Below are 22370 nucleotides of genomic sequence, written 5' to 3'. Positions count from 1 at the left end.
TCAAGTTTCTAAATCTCCAAATCTCCAAATCTCTAAACTTCCGAATCTCCGAATCTCCAAATCTCCAAATCTCCAAACCTCCAAACCTCCAAATCTGCGAATTACCAAATTTCTAATATCAAAATTAGAAGGAAATGTGTATTAGAGAAAGAATTTCGCAATAGGGGAAAAAAATGATTAAAAACGCCATTTTTTAAGTTATCAAAATTTTATTACCTTTACATAGAAGCTCATGAAATGTTCAACTTCTATTTACAAAACAAAAGCGTGTTACAGTTAATTTGTACATGTTACATAAATAAAAAGGGTGTGATACCGGTAATATTGGACGCATGAAGGGAAAACTGTGGTTTCGAATTAAACGAAACGTGTACTGTATAAATAATTTATTAAGCACGTAGTCGGAGATAAACGTTAATTTTTGATCAAATAATTTCTGCACAATAATATCGATTGAGTGTGTACACCGCAAAATTCTGCGTTTATTCGCAGCCACGAAATATTTTACCTTTCATCGCGGAAAACGACACGCTGATTAACGCTATTGAATTTGTTTGAATCAAACGCGATATTCGCGCTTCATAAAATTATTAAAACCGTCCCATCAATTAAAGCATTAATTTCACTTTCAATCGACACGACCACTTTTAATTATTTCCACTTTCATTCGATCCGATGCGTACCGAATTATTGAAAATAACAGTTTTCCGGATAATTTACATTCTTATGTTCAATTTTCCGATAACTTCACACGATATCAATAACGCTTCATTATATTAATTTCAATACGAGTCAATCAGTTAATAACTGACGATTAACGGTACATTTAAATCCTTCGTTTCAGATTATCGCTCTTCTGTTCGTGAAATATTTGAATTGAACGTTTGCAGATCGAACTATTTTTTTTGTAACTTAATGAAATTATTCTTTCTGAAAGTTTTTATTGAATAAATGAAGAGTTATTGTAATAAATGTATTTGCTATAATTGATGGACGTTTACATTGATTTTTAAAATACTTTTGGACGGTTTTTACAATTTTTGTAGGAGATCGCATGTTTTTTGACGCGAATTAAATTTTTCGGATAAAGTTGCATAGCGGAACCCACGGTTTAGAAATTAAATTGATTTTCAAATTTTGTTACGGTTTTTGCGGAAAGTATTTGTTTATGGTGACTCCAAATGCAGCATTGAACGACTGTTTTTGTAACTTTAGCGAGATGTTGCTAATTATTGATTCAAATTTAGATTTATAATGCAACTTCAAAAGTTTACAACGAAAAAGGTAAATGTACTTTCTCGTTTTTAATTTGCTTAAATTCAAAAATTGTTAGAAAGTTTTTATGAAACATGTTACCTTAATTATGTTGATTTCGTCTCTTGTTTAAATTATTTTAATATTAATACTTACCATTTTATTTTAACTTTGTTCTTTGTTCTAATTTCTTTAAATTAAAATTACTGTCATACAATTATTTTTGCCGTTTCAACAGGGTATAAAATGTCTTTTAACAAAATTTATATACATAACAATGTTTCGGTGAGAAAGTACTATTTATGGTTTTTTGATTAAACAGAAAATAACATTTTTTATTTTCTTTTCTAAATATTCTGATTTTCAGTTATTAAAAGTACAGTTTGCTTACGTTGATTTTGGACACATTTTTGAATAATTATTTTAATGTTCTTAGCAGCAGTTTATTTATTTTATAACAAAAATTTATTGAAACATTAATTTCGTATTTTCTTTGCACTTTGCATTTGTATTTGATTTAGAAAATAATATTTCAATAATTATTTTGGCAATTTTTATTAAAAATTGTTTACACTGTCTGACATTAATTTCATTATTCCTATAATTATCTTATTTATTATTTCCTGTAATTGCAATTTTTCATTTTTTTTTTTCAAATAAGATTGCAAATTAGTAATATTATATAATCGATTCTAAAATAAATTTTTAAAATGCAAACTATTATGTCCTCATTTGTTTTCTTACCATTTAAGAGAGTTAAAATATGTTTCTTTTTTACATTGTGAGATATATAATGATGAATTAACCCTAGAAAGATAATGTATTTTTCAGCAAGTAAGTATTTAATCTTCATGTTCTGTTTCATATAAATAAACATTTAATTTCCACATTTCTTAAGACAAAATTTTTACTGAAATGCAATTACTTTTTTGGTGTTAGTTTTGAAAATATAAGAAACAGTCATTGTTTTTGGAAACGTTGTATCTCAGAAAAGTAAAAAGTTTTCAATATTTTCGAATTTGTAAAGGCAGTGATAATTTTCATTTAAAAAGTCTAGGGTTAGTTTAACCTAAATAGCAGACTAATCAAATTAAATTGACGGTTCACAGAAGAGCAGTTGTTCGATTTTAAGTAAATTTTGTATAAAAACTTCAATCCCACATTTGAATTCTACTGTTCCATTCATTTGCTAATATAATTAAATTTCTTCATTATTCTTAAATAATTTGTTTCCGATACAAATGAAATACTAACAAAATGAATGTGAAATTTAACACATTGAATACTGCGGTGAAAATGATTGTATATAAAGTACACTGTAATTACAATTACATATTTTGAATATAGTTTTAGTATAATTTTTTGATACAGATTTTTATTTTTGATATCTTTTGTAAATAATACAATAATAAAATGACTTTAAATTTAAATGACATTTTGTATCTCGATTATTTTAATTCGTGATGCCAGCCAATGATCCTCAAAGTATTCAACGTGTTAATTGAATTAAACATTTGAAAGAAATATTTAAATACTTAAATTTATGAGAACGTATTTCGAGTGATATAAATTTGAGAACAGTAGAATTACTGTTTCCACGAGTTCTAGTTACTTGAATTATTAGGTTAGCAACTAAATTCGTGTTCCTTAAATTTTATTTTGCATGTTCGTTAAAATTCAATAAATTACCATTTTTTATTCAGGTAAACACTATTCAAATTAACAATCTTTTACAACATTTTTTATATTTATTAATAATCATTTATCAAGAATATTTAATAATAACTATTTGTTAATTTATACAATTCAAATAAATGGCAAATTCGAGCTAATAATTGCCATACTTACCTTAGGCCTGCCTTACTTACCTTACCTTAGGCCTTACATATTTTATTTTCCTGTCACAGAATTTGAGCAGTTTAGAAAAAAAGATCACGAATTTAGTTGCCAACCTAATACAATTTCTTTGTTTTGCTTTTATATAATATCGCAAATTTGCAATATTAGATTGATGCAAAAATAATTGCGGTTTTTACTTTTACAAATTAAACATCAGGTTCTTATTGTCAAATCAAAATAAAATTTATTGTTAGAACATATCGACATCGTGTTTAAAAAGATTGGACATTAAGAATAAAATGCTTCAAGCATTAGTAATTAAACAATTGTAAAAAGTTTTACAAGCATTAGTAATTAACAATTTGAGTTAAAATAAATCTAGTTTGTAGAATAAATATTTTTAGTTTCCCTTCTCTTCATTTTTAAAACTTATAAAATAATGTCATTTGTATTTGTTTTCTATTTATAATTTGGTACTCTAAAGCAAACAAGAATTGTGCAGTGCAAACAATATCAGTATAACATTAGCATAAATTGGTGCAATGAATTTCGTGCTTCAGAATGCCACATTAACAAATAAAAAAGTTTCTTCAAAAATTAGCATTTAAGTTTGAGATAATAAAAACCGCAATCATTTTCAATTATGTCATTATTTTCTTTCTTAACAAATATCAATTTATAATAATCATATTGTTAGTGGCTACAACAGGTCCCTCAACGCGAAAATAAATCCAACTCTTCTGTAACTAATGAATATTTTTTCTTAAAAACATCTTTCTTTTTACGACACATTCTCAATATTTTCAAATTTATTTTATTTTATTAATTTTATCTAATAAATTTTTCTTGTCATACACTTACATTTTCATAAAATAAAATATCATTTGCATTGTGAGGACACAAAAGAGAAACATCCACAAATGACAACACATTTGAATTTGTTTTCCTATTAATAAGTTTTTTCTATAAAGGAGTCTGAACGTAACAAACATTTTAAGTTGCAATTTTTCAGTAATAAAAAGATGTAACATTTTTTCGTGTTAAAAATAACAGTAACAAAATACATAAAATAAAGGAATGAAATGAATAAACAAATAAAAGTTACCGTATTTAAATGGATACATAATTCTCTTTCTCGAGAGCCTTGCACCCTCTGTGTCTTCAGATCACCCCTGCTTTCCAGGGAGACCGTTGTAGCCAATATAGATATTACTTAATTTATCTTGCAATTATTTTTGCATCAACCTATATTCATCTGAGTTCCATAAGTTTCCAAAACAGAATTTGATAAAAAGACCAATCCTCAATTTATGATTTTGTTATTGAACATATTAATATAAAGCAATTCGTTTCGTAATTATTTTTGTTTCAACCTAACATATGATCATCCTAAATTGTACAAATTTCCAAAACACATAATAAAGAGAACTCGAATTATGACTTCACCGAAGAGTGCTAATACCATTTTGTTCCTTTTGCAATTTTTGTAATAACCTAACACCTTAATTGAATTTTCAAAATAAATCAAAAAAGAATGATACCCGAATTATATCACATTTACCAAAAGCTTGGATTTTCAAAATAAATACCAATACAAATTATATCACCTCTAATTATATCAACTTTGCAAAGCGATCATTCATTCACAAAAACACGACAAATAGCGCATGAATAAAATAGCCACATTCGTTGTCGTTTCAAATAGCCTGGAAGTTGTTTAAAACCGTGGGTCCTCTAGCAGAGGAGGTCTGGCAGCAAAGGGCCGCTTAGTAAACAATTAGTCGACCAGGTAGCCATAGGGCCGCGATAAAGAATGAAAACTTGCGCGGTTATAATCCAACTACATGAACCCGGTAAATAAATAATTAAATAATTAGCAGGTCCGCAGAATTGTCGGCGGTGTTCTCGGTTTGCGTTGGCCGCTCGAAAGAGTCGCCGCGTTGGGCGCGAAAGAAAAGGGGAGAAAAACGAATTGGCTGCGGGGCTTGCCGGGCAAAATGCTCACCCTGCCATGCTTTTCTCAGACCGTGAACCTAGACACTCTGCTTTCTTCACGTCTGCACCGCGTGAATTTCTCGCGGAGGGTTAAAAACAACTCGGTCTTCACCGTGACTCTCAACCCTCGTCTTTCGCGGCCATTTCTTTTTCTATGTGTTCCGAATTAAGAGAACTGGTGATTGGACTATTGATAATGTTTCTCAATTTTGTTAGGTTCTAGAGTTTAGGGGTATCTGGTGAGGTTCTTTTGGTTGGTCTTTGTTGGTGAACGACAGGGTGCTTTTATTCTAATGTGTTCGTTTATCAAAATTTCTGAGGTTTTGTCTTAATAGAAATTATTTTTTGATGTATATTTGTTGATGGAGGTTTGACTTTTTGATGAAGTTTCACAAGCTTTTCTTTTTGAATCAGAAAGTAGTTTTGAAATATTTTACTAATGTTGTAAATTAATTTTTAAAAGTTTGTATACTGGTAATCTGTTTATATATTGTTGATTCAAATTTTTTGTTAAAACTTATGAAGAAAACTTGTTTCAAGCAATTAGTTTTTTCTTAATTTTTGAGATCGCAATCTTGTAGGTCATTAGGAACCAGTTTTTCAATTTTAATAGCAATTTTCTATTTAGTTGCATTAGCTGCAATTTTCTAAAACAATCAACAATTTTTATTAAAAATTTGCCCGTAGCCACTCGTTTTCTCCTCTCATCATTCACATTGACGAAGCTCAAACAATTTTTGAACTCATCCATTCTTGCTGATCGTAACAGTTTAAATTTGTAGCGTTTTTGCAAGAATATTTACCCTTCATTGAAATTCTCAGATTTCAAGTAACGTAAATGAATGAGGAAACGATTTAAAACTGTTTGTAAGAGAGTGAAATTTACGAAATGAAATTGTGAGAGGGTAAGAATTTTGAGAACCACCCTTCAGTGTTGGTCGAGGAAGTGGCGGAGCGTTGAAGCGGCACGAGGAGAGCATTATAAACTCTTCTTGGCCGTGTTTCTGCCATTTCTACTTTACCGCTTTCTACCCGGACCGCGTGAGAAACTAAAATGGAAAAGAAGTGGTTCTGTGTGGGTGATATACACGTGCCAGCAGCGTTTTATCGCGCGGTTTATGTTGCACTCTCGCCACCCCCGTAAAGCCGACATTTGCCTGCAGCCGGCAGGAGTAAGAATGCTAATTGGAAAGCCGGGACCATTTCTTTCTTTCGTCTTAAAAACGGAGAGATATTTCCTTCTGCCACGTCTTTTACATTGGAAATTTATAACGCGTGCATTTTAACACTTTTGCTCGAATATGTTTCGATTCTTTTGTACCTTAAATGTTTAGTTTCTCGATTTTATTAGATCGATGCAACAGATTTGTTAGTTGTGTAACTTCAGATTAATTAAAATTAATCCATTGATTTGTTATACTTTGAATTTTGGATTTGTAGAATTTTACTTAAATATATTGTTTTTGATTTTTAGTGGAAAGCTGTATGGGCTCAATTTTGAATTTACTATTTTAAATTTGATGTAGAAAGTTAGTTGAATTGCCTGGAATTGATAGAGCAACAACTCGAAAAGTGTACACTGTAATTAAAAGAAATTAAAACTAAAGAAATTGTTTTTATGTTCTTACATGTTGTATATTGATATTTTTGTATTTTTTATTTAATAATTAATAAACTTAAGTCACGAATTTTTTTAGTATAAAACTGATCGAGTAAATTTTAGAGGTTAGGTTTGTAAAAATTTATATTTTTGGATATTTCAAATACAACCCCTATCGATTAACATTTTTGTTAATTTATTATTCAATGGATAATTACAATGGATAGATTAAATATGCAGATTTTGAATTCAATAGAAACTTTGAAATTTTTAGAGCTGTGCTACTATCAATATAATCAGCGATATAATTGAAGATTTTAGTATAAATTTTGATATATTTTTGCGATCTGCAAATTTGTATTTGTAGAATTTGTAAAATTATTTTAAATAGGACCACAAATAATTGGTGAGTGATGTTTTGATAATATTTAATATACATTTTTCAGTAGGGTGATGTTTAAAATTTTCATTTTTAAAAAATAGAGTATTTGTATATTTTGTTCTCTATGCTGAGAAACGAATCGGGTTAAAATTTTTATTATATTTTATGTTTTAAAATATTTTAGAGACTGCCACTTTTGATTGACAAATCCATTTACTAAGTTTTGTATAAATTTGAGAAATGAATTGTCAATAAGATGTACCACGAATGAAGCATAGAAATACTATTTGTTGCTATTAATCAAGCAATTCCGATAAAAGGATTGACATATTAACCGTTCGTTGTGTGATTTCATCAGTTTTTCCAGAGAAGAATATTTTTGATTTTGTATAATAATAAGAAAATAATGATGAATAAATTCTTTACTGTATTAAAAATTTATTAAGAAATATATTGTATATTATTGCTAATTTTCAACGAAGTTTAGAATACTACGTAAAGTTGTTATTAAAAATAACAGGAAGTGTTTTTGATAATTTCACTGATAAAAAAATATGTAGTTATGTTTATCAAAGTATAATTTCATAGTACATTATTTTGTGTAGTACAATCTTTGTAACAAAATAAAACGAAGGGCTAAAATAAGTGATTTTATTAACCTAATAATGTTATTCGCGAAATGCAAATGCGAATTGGTTATTTTAAAAGCTTTTTTATTTGCAAATGTACTTTGTTATAATATTCCAGTATTAAAACAAATTTATTTAGAAATCATAGTATGTTAGCAAAATTACATTTTTTTCTTAAAGAAAGGCAAAATTCAATTTCTGATAGCTATTTGTATTTAATTTAAAAAAAGAATATCTATTGGTAAGAGTGAATGTATTGAGTGCCCAATAAAAAAAATTAAAAAAAATTTGTTTGATTAAACCACCACCACCCTACTTTTTGTATACCTTTCTGAATATTTTCACATTTTTTCTGAGGTTTTGTACCAGTTCATTTTAAAATTTGGAACTTTAGATAATTAAGACTGCAAAAATTGATACCTGCATGTTGAATCCAATATAACATCAAATTGATTGAATACAATCAGTTATATATTAATATTTACAGATATTAATATAAACCTTTTTTTTGTTCATAATTTTGTATTTTTGAGTCCTATAAATTTATTTCAAATAGAGGGTTATTTAGGTAATATACAATTAATAATTAATCACTGAAATGTCGAACCAGTACCCTTCAGTTTTTTTCATAGTCATTTTTTGTTCTCTTTTATAACAGATTAACGTATGTTGTATGGAGCCCAATTTTGAATTTAACATTCTATGTAATCAATAGGTAGAAAGATTTGTATCGATTAAATTAAATTTGAATGTAAAATCAAGTTAAATCAAATTTGAATTCAATAATTTGAATACAATTTGAATTTATGAATAGTTTCCATCAAATTTGAACCAATTCAAATCATTTCAAGTTAGTTCAGATTTTAGTATATTTTTTTTATCTACAACTTTATGTTTCTCTATTTTATAAATTTCGTATAAACATAACAAATATGTTGCATCGATCTAATTGTAAATTATTGAACTTCCAATAATCTATTTTTTTTTACGCAGACCCTATGGTATACCTCTTTTTCTGTCTCGCAGAAGAAATTTAAAATATATTTTTTTGTGTTCCTACCTGACTTTAATTCTAAATCCATTATAGAATGTTATTTCGTTAATCAAACCTTATGTTTTAAATCACTATGTGTGCCTTGATTTTGATCATAAATTTCACCTTAATTCAGTTTTCGGATGAATTTCGCATCAGTTTATTTTGCCTTAATTTATTTTTGAAGCTGAAGTTCTCAGTGGTTCATTTTTGAAACCAAGTTTTATTTGCTCTGGTTCATTTTTGAAGCTGCAATTCACCTGAGTTCATTTTTGATATTGAACTTTTATGTTAGTTCATTTTTGAAGCTGAATTTCACGTTAGTTCATTTTAGGTACTGAATTTTTATGTTAGTTCCTTCTTGAAGCTGAACTTTTACGTTAGCTAATTTCTGAAGCTGTAATTCATGTCAGATCGTTTTTAAATCTGAATTTTTATGTTAATTCATTTTTGCAGTTGAATTTCATGATAGTTCATTTTTGCAGTTGAATTCCATGATAGTTCATTTTTGTAGCTGTATGTTACGTAGGTTCATTCTTGCAGCTGAATTTGTAATTAGTTAACTGAAGCTATGTTTCACATTAGTTCATTTTCCAATCCGAATGCTACATTAAATCATTTCTAAAACCGAATATCACATTAACTCATTTTCGAAGCTGAATTTTACAGCAGTTTTAAATCCGAATTTGCAGATCTCCTTAATTTCCTCGAATTTCCAAGATCAGGAATCTTCAGGGTTGATAAATGAATCTTCATACAGCGTGGTCGTCTAAATGGTTTACCCAAAATTTCTTGGTAAATTGATCAAATTTCAAATTATTCAACTAAATGTTTTCAGTGTTCTGAACTTTTCTCCATATTTCGTGGAGCGAATCAGATAAAAAAACTTCGGAGATATTTTACCAAAGATATATAACCAAAGAGATATTTCTGACCGAATAGATTTTGGCTTGTGATTCAAAGAGATATTTCTAGTCGAGAAACGTGACACAATTTCGGGGAGTTCACGGTTTAATTTCGAGATGGTTTCCGTTACGAAAGAAACTTTGTCAGGGAATGTACCAATGGGCCAGTTCTCGAAACGGAAAAAGTTCTGACCGTCGTAAGAGTTTGAACTTTGGACGACCCTGGATATAGGGGATGAAGAGGAGGGGTGTGCGATGCACAGGGGAGCTTAAAGGGTTTATTATAGGTGGTGCCGGAAGTTAAGGTTGCAGCACAGGGGCGTGGCAAATACTGTAAGTAGCACAACCACGATTTATGCAATGGCGTTCAATAAAATATTCTTCTTCCATTATACATTATTACCAATATCTTCAAATATATAATTAATGCTCCATCAAGTTTAAACGAAAATACCAATTATTTTCATTCTTGTTTCATGTCAGTTTGACGCATTATTTAATTTGTATATCAATTTTATTCCATTTGATTTAGTAATGACAACATTTTACAAATATTTTGTATTTAATCAAATAATTTATTCGAATGTAAAATGGTGCTTTTTTCATAATCTTCATAGATTAATAATAATTTTAATAATCTTCATAGTTTTTGTGGTTTTGAAAATTTTCGTTGTTTTCATAGTTTTCATACTCTTCACATGATTTTTATAGTTTTCTAGTTAATGCAGTTTTCATAATACGCACAACTGTAATATTTTATAACTATTATAGTTTTCAGAGTTTTTGTAATTTTCATAGTTTTTAAAATTCCCATAGTTTTTCTAGCTTTATGCTTTTCATAATAATTTTTACTGATTAATGATTTTATAATAATTCACAATTTTTATAATTTCATAATTTTCATAGTTTTCATAGCTTTTATAGTTCTCATAGTTCTCATAGTTTTCATGATTTTCATGGTTTTCATGGTTTTCATAGTCTTCATAGTTTTCATAACAACATAGCTTTAAAATATAGCTTAAGTGTTTCATAATATTCTAAATTATAATTTTCATAATTTTCATAATTTTCATAATTTTCATAGTTTTCATAGTTTTTATAATTCTCATAGTTCTCGTAGTTTTTATAATTCTCATTATTTCAATACTTCGTAATTTCCTTAATTAACATAATTGTCACATCCTTCATAATTTTTATTATTTTCATAATTACCATAATTTTTATCATTTTCATCAATGTTATAGTTTTCATAGTTTCCATAATTCTCATTATTTCCTTAATTAACATAGTCGTCATTAACTTCATAATTTTTATTATTTTCATAATTACCATAACTTTTATCTTTTTCATCAATGTTGTAATTTTCATAATTTTCATAGTTCTCGCAGTTCCCATACTTCATAATTTTCTTAATTAACATAATTGTTTTAATCTTTATAATTTATATTATTTTCATAATTACAATAATTTTTATAATTTTCATCAATGTTGTAATTTTTATCGTTTTCATAAATTTCATAAATTTTATGTTATAATTTTTATAATTTTCATAATTTTCATAATCTCCATAAGTTGCATAATTTTTATAATTTTCATAATTTTCATAATTTTCATAATTTTCATAATTTTCATAATTTTCATAATTTTCATAATCTTCATAATCTCCATAATTTTCATAATTTTCATAATCTGCATAATCTCCCTAATTTTCATAATTTTCATAAATTTCATTATTTTCATAAGTTTCACAAATATTATAATTTCCTCAGCCACCCGTGCGCAAACCTTTTACAGTTCTCCTCATCTCCACAAAACCGTGTGCAACGTAGCTCCCATGATTTCGAAAGCCACTTTGATTGTCCCCAATGCGCCTCTTTTTCTTCGTAGAAAATAATTTTTCGGAAGGCATGTCAACAGAGAATTCCTTATTTCGCATTAGGGTAGGACGTGTCTGGCTGGTCCGGGATAATTTTCGGAAGGGTCGTGCCGCAGAAAACGCTTGAAGTGGCTTCCACTTTTGCGCGGGTTTATGCTTTCCGGTTCCTCCGTCGCTATTATCCGGCCTCCTCTGTTCTCCACTCGCGTTGTGCCTGAAACAATAAAACACGTTCATGAATGAAAACCTTCTCTGCACCCTCCTTCCTCCCTTCTGACGCCCGCCTACGATTCTGCACCCTTCACAGCCTACAGGAATGGACTACCACCCTCTTTTAACACGCTTTATCATGCTTCTTCCATTCATTCGTAGCTGCCGGTAATAAACTTGGGGACGAGAAGAAAAAGCGGAAGATCTTGCTGGGTGACTTTGCTATGTGTACGCACGTAACAGGAAACTGTACCGTCGTTTATTTTTAAAAATACACCAAGGGTGGATTCTATAATTAGCATGTAGACGCCGGTTTTGAAGGTCATCCCTGGTTTTCATGGACAACGGGTCGGGGAAGAGTGAACAGGAGAAGAAATTCAGAGATTTATTATACAGGGTGTGTCATAAAATATGAGCGTAGTGGTAGATTTACACAAATGAAAAGGATTGATATTCATCTTTATGCTGTTCGACATGTTTAATCATGATTATAATCAATCTTAATTGTAATCAATTATAGTTACGTTATCGTCAATGATTTTAATTAATCTTGATCATAATCAATTACAAACATGTTTTAGTCAATGATTATAATTAATCTTAATAGTAATCAATTATAGTTGTTTTATCGTCAATGATTATAATTAATTTTGATCATAATCAATTATAATCATATTTTAGTCAATGATTATAATTAATCTTAATAGTAATCAATTATAGTTGTTTTATCGTCAATGATTTTAATTAATTTTGATCCTAATCAATTATAATCATGTTTTAGTTAATGATTATAATTAATCTTAATAACAATCAATTATAGTTATGTTTTCGACAATGTTTATAATTAATCATAATTGTTTCCGACAATCGTAATAAACCTTTTTAATTACATTTTTTATTATGTTCTTTGAATTTCTAACCAGAGTTACGTGCACATATTATGATACTTCCTGTACAAATATTATACTTCCTGTAAAAAATAAAATACCCTCCTGATTATTCACTATTATAACTATCGGTCGGATGGGTTAGCTGTAAACTATTTATGCACCTATGTACGTTGTTGCACTATGTTGTTGTTGTTTTGTTCGCACGCACTTTACTATGTTTTCTTGTTCTATTTGCCGCCTCCTATAATAAGCTCCTAGATGCAACGCAAAAGAGAGCGTGAAGGAATCTCTTGCTTGGTTTTTTTAATACACATGAATGGCTGATCAGAGCTTACATAATACGATGGTTATTTATAACGAAGGCTGGCTAAACCCCTAGACTTCTCGATTCAAAGGTCACTTGGGATTCGTCTTCATCGAACCATCAATAAGAATGTTTTAAGAAATACAAAATACTTCAAGATTTTTCTAAGAAATTTCAGTATTTTATATTCTGAGATTCTTACATAAGTTACCAGTTCAATTTTAGGCAATACTTTTTTATTTTTTGTAGCTGTATAGGGTTCTTCTGCAGGATACGAGATATACAACTGGTGTAATGTGAAGAAAAGTTGAAAATGAAATACTGATTTTAGGATGAAAATTCGAAATATGAATTGTGGACTGATAGAATTGATAAATATAGAGCTGAAGATCTGATAAAAGGGCTGGGTATTTGTATGGTAGAGTCTCGTTATATTGCCGCAGACGTTGGGTGAACATCGCGGTCTAAAGAATGTAGACTCTATGCAAATGTTTTATTACAGTAATTTCTGATGCGTCCTTTGAAAGCGACTCTCTTATTTCAAATTTGATTAACACCTTCAAATTATTTATTGCCGACAATCCAAATTTCACGAAGGTCTTCGTATACTAATGACTTCCAATCAAGGTGAGTATCTTGAACTTGAGAGTTCATGCATGTACTCTGCGTTCATTCGATTGACCAAATGAATGCAAATGAGTATGAGTACTATTCAATGAATATAATAGTCCCGAGAATTTTTTAAACATATCCTTAAAATAAACTACACCTACGAGGACGACCATTGCGATGAATTACTATTCGAACAAAAATCGAAGAAGAGTTTTCTTTCGCCCCATGCACGTCTTGAGGGAATTCCTGTCCTGAAACCCGGCTAAAAAATGAGACAGCCGTTGTTTCCCCGAGGAAATACGTGGGTGCATTTAATTGTTAAGTCGATCCCGAGATGAGAAACCGGGGTGCAAGTGAAATAGATCGGAGAAAGAGCGAGTATGCATGCAGACAGATAGAAGAGACAGACTGAGAAAGCTCCTCATTCGTAGCACGAAGCTGGAGATCGCAGTGGGCATCCATTGGCCAGAACTATGGGGTGGGTTGGCAGCGCTATGGGCTACTATCGGCTCCTTGGGGATGTTTCCACCCCTATTTCTACCAACTACCCCTCTTACAGTGTACACCGAATACACTGGTATAGTTATACAGACTCGTACGTGCCGGGCTGTTGGGTATTGATCGTCGTTGGCTCCAGAATATCACGTTCTACCTACTTCTCCTTCACCTGCAGCACTACGTCCTTATATATCCTTACTGGTCCTTCTATGGCCAAACGGGATGGATCCTCCCCCTTTTGGTTCACGTCTGATTTCTATCTGGACGTTAGTCGCGGAGTTCAAGCGGAACTCGATATCGGGACCCGTTAAGGAACCGTACCGGTAAATGGACATTATTATTCATGACTTTTTGATGAAGTATAAAATGTTAGCTGGACCTGATGCGTCTGTATATTCAGAAGTGATATGGTAGGTACAGTATACTGCTTCATACAGAGCGGGTTGTTAACCTGTTAACCAGGGTTGACGAGTTAACTTGTCACTCGAGTTTTATGCATAATCTACGATGCTGTTATTCAAAGATTTTTGCTACTGTATTGCTTTTTTTATAGTGAAATGAAAATATTTAGTGTACAATGAATAACTTATGTTATATTCTGTTTAATAATGACTTTTAAGATTCTTATTTGTTCAACATGGAGTTTAAGTTTGAAATATACTGTCACGTGTTTTTGTACTTCTGATCAGCAGCAGATCTTTCTGATAAGTAACTGTGATCAGAAACGAGTTAGTCAATTTTGTTTTAAAATAGATATTGCATCAACAATCATAAAAAATACTGAATGTATCAATAAATAATTTATTCACTAGTTTGTTCAATAATAATTATTACTTTATTTGCTAACTTGTTTGATTTAAATATATAGCTTAAATGTACATCTATTTTTATTTATTAATAATATTATAATTTGTAGTTCCATCAAGTCTTTGAATTTGTGTTTCCTAATAATACTAAAAATGAAAATATAATTCACTGAAATGATATGCACAAATGCTAATCACGATAAAAATATTTAGAACAATAATATTTAACCCAGTTAAATTGTTTATTAGAGTTTGACACCTAAATTGGTGTGTCTTTTGCTTGGCCAAAATGGTGATACTGCGCCCAGCGTCATCTATTATCTAAAACTAGAATTATGAGAATTTTTGTACGGTGTGAGATATTTCTCGGCTCTAGAGTAGCTGAGGGTTATCGCAGAACCCTTTTCATCTTAATAATAAATTCTAGTCGCATCTTCCTAGGGAATATTAATCATTTATGAATCTTTATTTGATTAAATTTTTTGTAGTAAGTATTAATTTGATCGCTAAAAGCGTGTGAGTCATACTTATGAAATACTTCTCTTTAAGTTCAGTTATGATTAAAATTTTTATGCATATATTTGTTAAAAATAAATCTAACATAAAAAAAGAAAATCTAATTTAAGATGAAAAAGTAAAAAGAAATAAAGACGTCTATTCATAATTTAAGATCAATAAAAGATCAATGTAAAATTAGTATTCGTCTAATTCTCCAAATTAACATTTATTTTCACCTACTAAAATTAAAATAAATTATTCAGAAATAAGGTAAAGTATAATCCCAATATTTCAGTTCAATTCGAATGTATTAAACGATTCATTTAAGTTTTTGTAAAGCTATCTGCGGCGAATACCTGTGGAATATTGAAAGACTAAAAAAGAGGCGAGCAGTGAGAGAGAGAAAGAGGATTCTGAAAGAAGAGGGAAGAGGAAGAACGTGAAAACCTCCGGTAATCGAAGACTCTTATCTTTATTGCTGAAATTCCACGTATCTTTGGGAGCGAAAGGACCGATGGAAATGAGGACATTCCGTTCCCCAATCAGATTGGATTTCGACGATTAAGGATCCTTCTAATCCTTCCAACCTAACGTTATTTTCTACCATCACTTCTCTTTTTCAGACGGGAGCAAACATTAAAAATTTGACGCATAAAAGTGTTGCAACGTATTTATGATTTAAGATGTATAATTTTTATTCCTAGGAAGGATCCATCCACCATTTTATTCGTTACTTGATATTTGATGACTTAAAATTTTTGTTTTTTGTGAATATACATTTTTGAAACTGCAATATTGTATTAATAAATATTTCTTATAAATATTAAAATATTTTTAAAATTTAATTGTGTTGAGTTATGTCAAATCTTTTTAATTCCATTAATGTTATATAATACTAATTGTTAAAATATTTATGTTTAATTCTACAATTATTTTTTGTACTTCTAATGTGCAATAATAGTTAAGAAGCAAAATGGCGATAAGAAATGTAAATAAGAAAAAGATATAGAATTGATGAAGTCGTGTTTTACAAATATTTTGTATGTTCATAAAATACAACTATTGTGGAAGAATACCTAAATCGTTACAAGAAATATAAGAACGGAAAAAGCTACATAAGATGAATTTTTTTCAACAACACGTTATTTTCTATAATAAATAATAATTGTTAAAACTCCTATATCGAATTCTACAATTATTGTATATTTATAAAATACAACAATCATTAAGGCATACCTAAGATTTATAAAGAAATAGTGTCATAAACAAATAAAATAGATTTCTTAGTGCCATAAAGAAATAAGATTGCTATCTAAAATAAATAAAATCAATTTCGATTAAAAACATAAAACTTGCAATAAATATTAATGACTAAAATTTCTATATAAAGTCACGCAATTACTCCACCACATTCAGAAAACACAACGATCATTAAGGAATAAAATGTCACCAAAAATGAAAAAATAAATAAAATCAATTTTGTTTAAAGACAGTAAATATCACCTAATAAAATGTCTACAATTACTTGACTGTATTAATAAAACGTAATCGTTAAAGTATACCTAAATTGTCACAGGATATAAACCGAAAGGAATAAAACGAATTTCGTTCCGAGATACAGTTTACTTTAAATAAACAGAGTAAAGTTAATTAGCGCGGTATAAACGGAATAGTGAAAACGTGAAAGTCGCGGAAATTGCCGAGGAAAAACAAGTACGAGCTTTTTTAACGCGATATCGGAGAATTTTTTCGATACGATAACGTTCCGTGTAAACGAAACATATCGGTCCGTTCGTTGACGATCCTTTTCTACTTGCTCGATTTTCAACGCGAACGATCGATCAGCCGCACGAGACAGCACGCGCGTTAGATTTTATCACCTTCAGGCAATTCCAACGATTTTCCTACCTGCTACAGAGAGAGGATTAGAAAGAAAAATCCACTTTACGATAAGTGGATGAAACGTAATCCACTTGAAGAGGTTTACAGTTTGCTTCGAGTAATTGAGACTTAAATCTTCATTAAAGTGAACGTTGATAACTCGTGACGGAAATTAAATTAAGCACATCTTTCCTGAAGCAATAAGCTCATATCTTTTTGCGGAGAAAAAATTAAACGCCTTTACAAATATTTTCACAACAGTTATCACAGAGAAAATGCTTACTGTTTTGAATAATTGAGACTTCATTAGGGGTTGATACTTTGTTACAGATAATAGTTTCACGTCATGAAGAAATTAGTAAAATTATTTAATCTTTATTTGCTATTATTGTATTTGTATAAAATTGTTAATTTTCTTTTGTTCGTTATCAAAGCATTTATCAATTATAAATACCTTACAGCTTTTTCGAATGACCCTAAGAGTAATAATTGCAGAAGTTTTGAAAATAGTGTTGAAATAATTTCGAATAAATAATATTGAAATAGTGTGAATGTTGGTATAATGTTGAATAAACAACGAAATAATATTGAACAAATAATTTTCCTCCCCTTGGAAAGGGTGCATCATTGTCATGCACCCAATTTTAACAATTTTAACTCAAATTTAACATTTTAACATATCTCTTATTAAATGTTTTTATTCGCCTAAAGGAGAAGGAATTTTTCGTGCCCGAAAGAAACAATGATTAAAAAACAATGTTAAATAATTTTGTTCCGCACTCTTGTCAAGAGAAACTTAACGGTCGGCGACTTTAAAGTGAATTACTTTTTGTGTAGAAGATCGTCGTAGCTGTCGAGTGTAACGGTTTTTATCTTTAAGTTGAAAAGAAATTTACGGGGTAGTGATAATGCCTTTCGTCCATTTGGAGGGGATAAGTCAGAGAATGGTGGATGTAGAAGGTGGGGCGAATGGTATGGGAAAGCACGTTTTCTAGAGAGGGTAAGACGAGACTAGCGGTGGTGGCGGTGATAGTGGTGGTAGTCTAACATTTGCAGGGGAATATGAAAGGGGTTTTGCAAGGAAAGGCGGGGTAACAAGATGGCCGCGACCACCGACGTAGGGGAAGTAAGACATTTATCCGTAAACAAGACTGCTCCAGCTTTTGCTTCTGAAACTCTGAAAAAGCATTTAACCAAACGTTGCTTAAGGATTTGTGTTTATCCTTCTTAATCTTCGCCGTATCGTACAACATTCAGCCCCTTTTTAATATTAACCTTTATGCACGGTCGTTTTAACACGACTGCGGAAATAAAATGTAGAAATTTCATTCACGAACGATAACTGTTATCGCCTTAATTACTTTGGAACGATAACAGAAAAATATCTTTTTATTTGAGGAAGTTATTAGAAGGGTTACGTGATAGCGTATGATATTTATGCATGTGCAAATATTTATGCTTCTTTGATGATTTTTATAGATTTTTAAGCATATTTTACAGAAAATTAATGTTACACATAATGTTAAGAAAATTAGACTTTTAACAACTATAAGTCAATACTCAAATAATTATTATTCTAATAGTTTTAATATAGTCACGCACCTCAAAAATGTAAATAATCAAAACACCTTTTCAGAATAAAATCTTTCAAAGATTAAATATATTGGTAACATTATTTTGAATTGTTATTCAAAGAAATTTTATTTCGTGTCTGAAAAGTTTGGAATCTTAACTTTTACAGTTGCAACTAAAGAAATAAAACTAGTATGAAAACAATAATTTTTACAGAGTGAAAAATATTTTTATAACAATAAAAGTTCAAAATAAATTGAATATAATATTTGCTGTATTTGTATTTGTAATTTAGAGAGACATGTTTCCTACGATATTTTAGAGACTCTTCAAACAGATATGACATCGTTGCATTAATTATTCGTAAGTTAATTTTGAAACGTCCTATAGACACATCGTGGCGTATCCCAGTTGTAAGTAACCCTGTGGTCAACCCGACACACGCTTCTAAATTAACTCCGGGATCTACTCTATTAATTAATCTCATTACTTTGATATCTCGACGGGTTTGCACTTTAAAATCTTTCGTTCCGTCGAAGAACACCGTGTCACGCTTAACTGTGATTTATAAGCATTTTCCACGCTGCAACTCGAGATACCTTAATTTAAAAATATTATTCTTTAAACGTGTCTCGTATAATAAACTCGAACTTAATTCATTTCAATTTATAGCTTTGTTTTACAGGCATTTAATGCGAATGTAATATTGTGTTTAAAGTAGATTGTTTAATTTAGAATAATTTAGGGTGATTTAGGACAGATTTGTTATTAAACTGTGCTTTGGTTTTTTTATTATTTGTATAAATTAGAGGATAGTAAAAAGGTAGAGATTTTTAAGTGTTTTAATATTCAAAATTCACAAATTCTTCAATCCCAGTTTCTCAAATTTTCAAATTCTTAAATTTCCAAATTCTCAAATTTCTAAATTCTCACATTTCCAAATTCTCAAATTTCTAAATTCTCAAATCCCCAAATTCTCAAATCCCCAAATTCTCAAATTTCCAAATTCTCAAATTCCCAAATCCCCAAATTCTCAAATTTCCAAATTCTCAAATCCCCAAATTCTCAAATCCCCAAATTCTCAAATTTCCAAATTCTCAAATTTCCAAATTCTCAAATTCCCAAATTCTCAAATTTCCAAATTCTTAAATTTCCAAATTCTCAAATTTCCAAATTCTTAAATTTCCAAATTCTCAAATTTCCAAATTCTCAAATTTCCAAATTCTCAAATTTCCAAATTCTCAAATCCCCAAATTCTCAAATTTCCAAATTCTCAAATCCCCAAATTCTCAAATCCCCAAATTCTCAAATTTCCAAATTCTCAAATCCCCAAATTTTCAAATTTCCAAATTCTCAAATTCCCAAATCCCCAAATTCTCAAATTTCCAAATTCTCAAATCCCCAAATTCTCAAATCCCCAAATTCTCAAATCCCCAAATTCTCAAATTTCCAAATTCTCAAATTTCTAAATTCTCAAATCCCCAAATTCTCAAATTCCCAAATTCTCAAATTCTCAAATCCCAGTTTCTCAAATTTCCAAATTCTTATATCTCCGAATTCTCAAATTTCTAAATTCTTATATCTTCAAATTCTCAAATTTCCAATTTCCCAAATTTCTAAATTCTTAAATTGCCCAACTCCCAAATTCCCAAATTCCCAAGTTCCCAAATTTTCTATTTATCAAAATGTAGATCCCCCAAACCCCAAAATTCCCACCTTCAAAAATTCCTAAATTTCCAAAATTTCCTATCCCTTACATTCTTAACTCCTAATCCCTGAAATTCCCTAATTCCCAAATCCCTGAATATCCATTACATCTTGCGCATTTCGCGTATAATTAATTACACGTTTCATGCACGGTAGATTACATATTTGTTGCACATTCTGACATATTTTACTTGTGCGAATATCCACAGTCTAGTTATCATAGGTTACACAGCCGTTACAGTGTCTAAGAGCCACTAAAGACAGTCTGTCAAATATTTAGCCAAGGACCCTTGGCGATCGTCGATGTATTAGCCACATCAGCTTACATCAAATTGTGGTTAATACCTAACCGTTCATTAATCCTTTACCATGGCGCGGAGAAGAGATTAGCATAAAAACGTAATTATGCCGGAGCGTCAGAATGCATAATATTCCATAATAAGGGGATTCGTACAACCAAAAGCTTCAATATTGTGCGAGAAATCATCTATTTACGTATTTCGAGATCTATCTCTCGTTTACACAGAAATACTTTCATTTAATTAACAAGATTTTTTATAAGTTTCATATAATGCATTACTTTGTTCACATAGTTAATTGCTTTGTTCACATTCTATTTCAGAATTTATTTACCAACGTAACATTGTCATTTATTGATAGACCAGGTTAAGAATCCTTGCCATAGCTATTTCAGTTCCAGCACATCCAAATTTTATAATTCGGATTCAGTTACAAATGAATAGACAGCATTTGTTTGTGTATTTATGACATATCGATGTCTTCAAAGTAGATATACATAAACCACATAACGTGCGGATCTCACGGATTACAGATTTATGAATAGCTAGACTTCGATATATCACAAATGCATGAGCATCCGCGGTTCTCAAATCATCCATAATTAAAAAGTCATTATATTAAGTAATTTCCAATTTCCGCTATTAAGAATCTGTTAACAGACTTCCAAATCGACTGTTTCAAATAAAACTTGCACATACGAAATATACGAGGAGGTATTATGTTAGTATAAGCAAGCTGAAAAATATGGAATCAGAAGTTCAGCCAAACGATATAATTTACCCTCTTCTAACGTCAGCGGTTAACGTGTCAATTCCAAACAAAGAGTGCCACAGTAAACGCGTCCATTTGTATGTTGGCAGGGTACGCGTTGAACGTGCAGCAATCCTTATACAAGGAACGATCATAGCCAACATTAGCATTCGTAGAGTGAAACGACTGGAGTCCACATTACCGGCGAATAAGGTTTAACCGTGCGAACGGACGTAAAGTCTGTTTAGAAGGTAGCGAAAAGCGATCTTCTATTTTTCAACGGAGAACGTACGATCGCAAAAGAGGCGACCAGTCGGCGAACGATCGATCCAATAGTAAAGTGCCACCCGGTACTCGGGCGGAAAATAGCGTTCGGTGGATGTTGACTACAACCGCCTCTACCCCTTCGACAACTCGAACGAGAATGCCCGGTTGGATGTATATAGCTTTACAGGAAGTCACTCTGTACCTTCGTTGAATGACTAGTACACACGTAGCGTGCTTTACGTACTGGTACAGACTCGCCTCCATAAGTATACGCCATGCCGTGTCGTTGTGTCTTTTGCGTGTATGTTGTTCCGTGTGCCACCCAGAGGCTTGCACACGTCTGTCTCTCCGTATGTGTATGCGTATGATACGAACGTACGTAGGTACGGATGGACGGGCAGGCTGGACAGAGAGGGTGGGCACTGCCCGGACAGAGAAATGAGAATAGTGTCGGTCTACGAGCTGAGTGGAGTTGGTGAGCAAATTGCTCAAAGTAATTAATCGCTTTTGCCGGGTTGGCTTGCCACGCTGCCGGCTGAAGCTCATCCAAGGGGTGGCACCA

At 30.7% G+C, this 22370-nt stretch overlaps 1 protein-coding gene across 1 annotated transcript in view; it reads right to left on the bottom strand.

Moving 5' to 3' along the window:
• Positions 1-371: 371 nt before the first annotated feature.
• The window catches only part of LOC143265233 (uncharacterized), a 42428-nt gene continuing 20429 nt past the window's right edge, over positions 372-22370 (bottom strand). The window contains exon 2 of the mRNA XM_076536196.1: positions 372-11727. Coding sequence (XP_076392311.1) covers positions 11403-11727 — 325 coding nt within the window. The 3' untranslated portion in view covers positions 372-11402. The remainder of the gene's footprint in view (positions 11728-22370) is intronic.

This window comes from Megachile rotundata, chromosome 10 (genome assembly GCF_050947335.1).
Source record: "Megachile rotundata isolate GNS110a chromosome 10, iyMegRotu1, whole genome shotgun sequence".
In the NCBI taxonomy this organism is placed as follows: domain Eukaryota; kingdom Metazoa; phylum Arthropoda; class Insecta; order Hymenoptera; family Megachilidae; genus Megachile; species Megachile rotundata.
The sequence above is the reverse complement of the archived record's forward strand: the minus strand, read 5'-3'. Positions and strand labels throughout refer to the sequence as shown.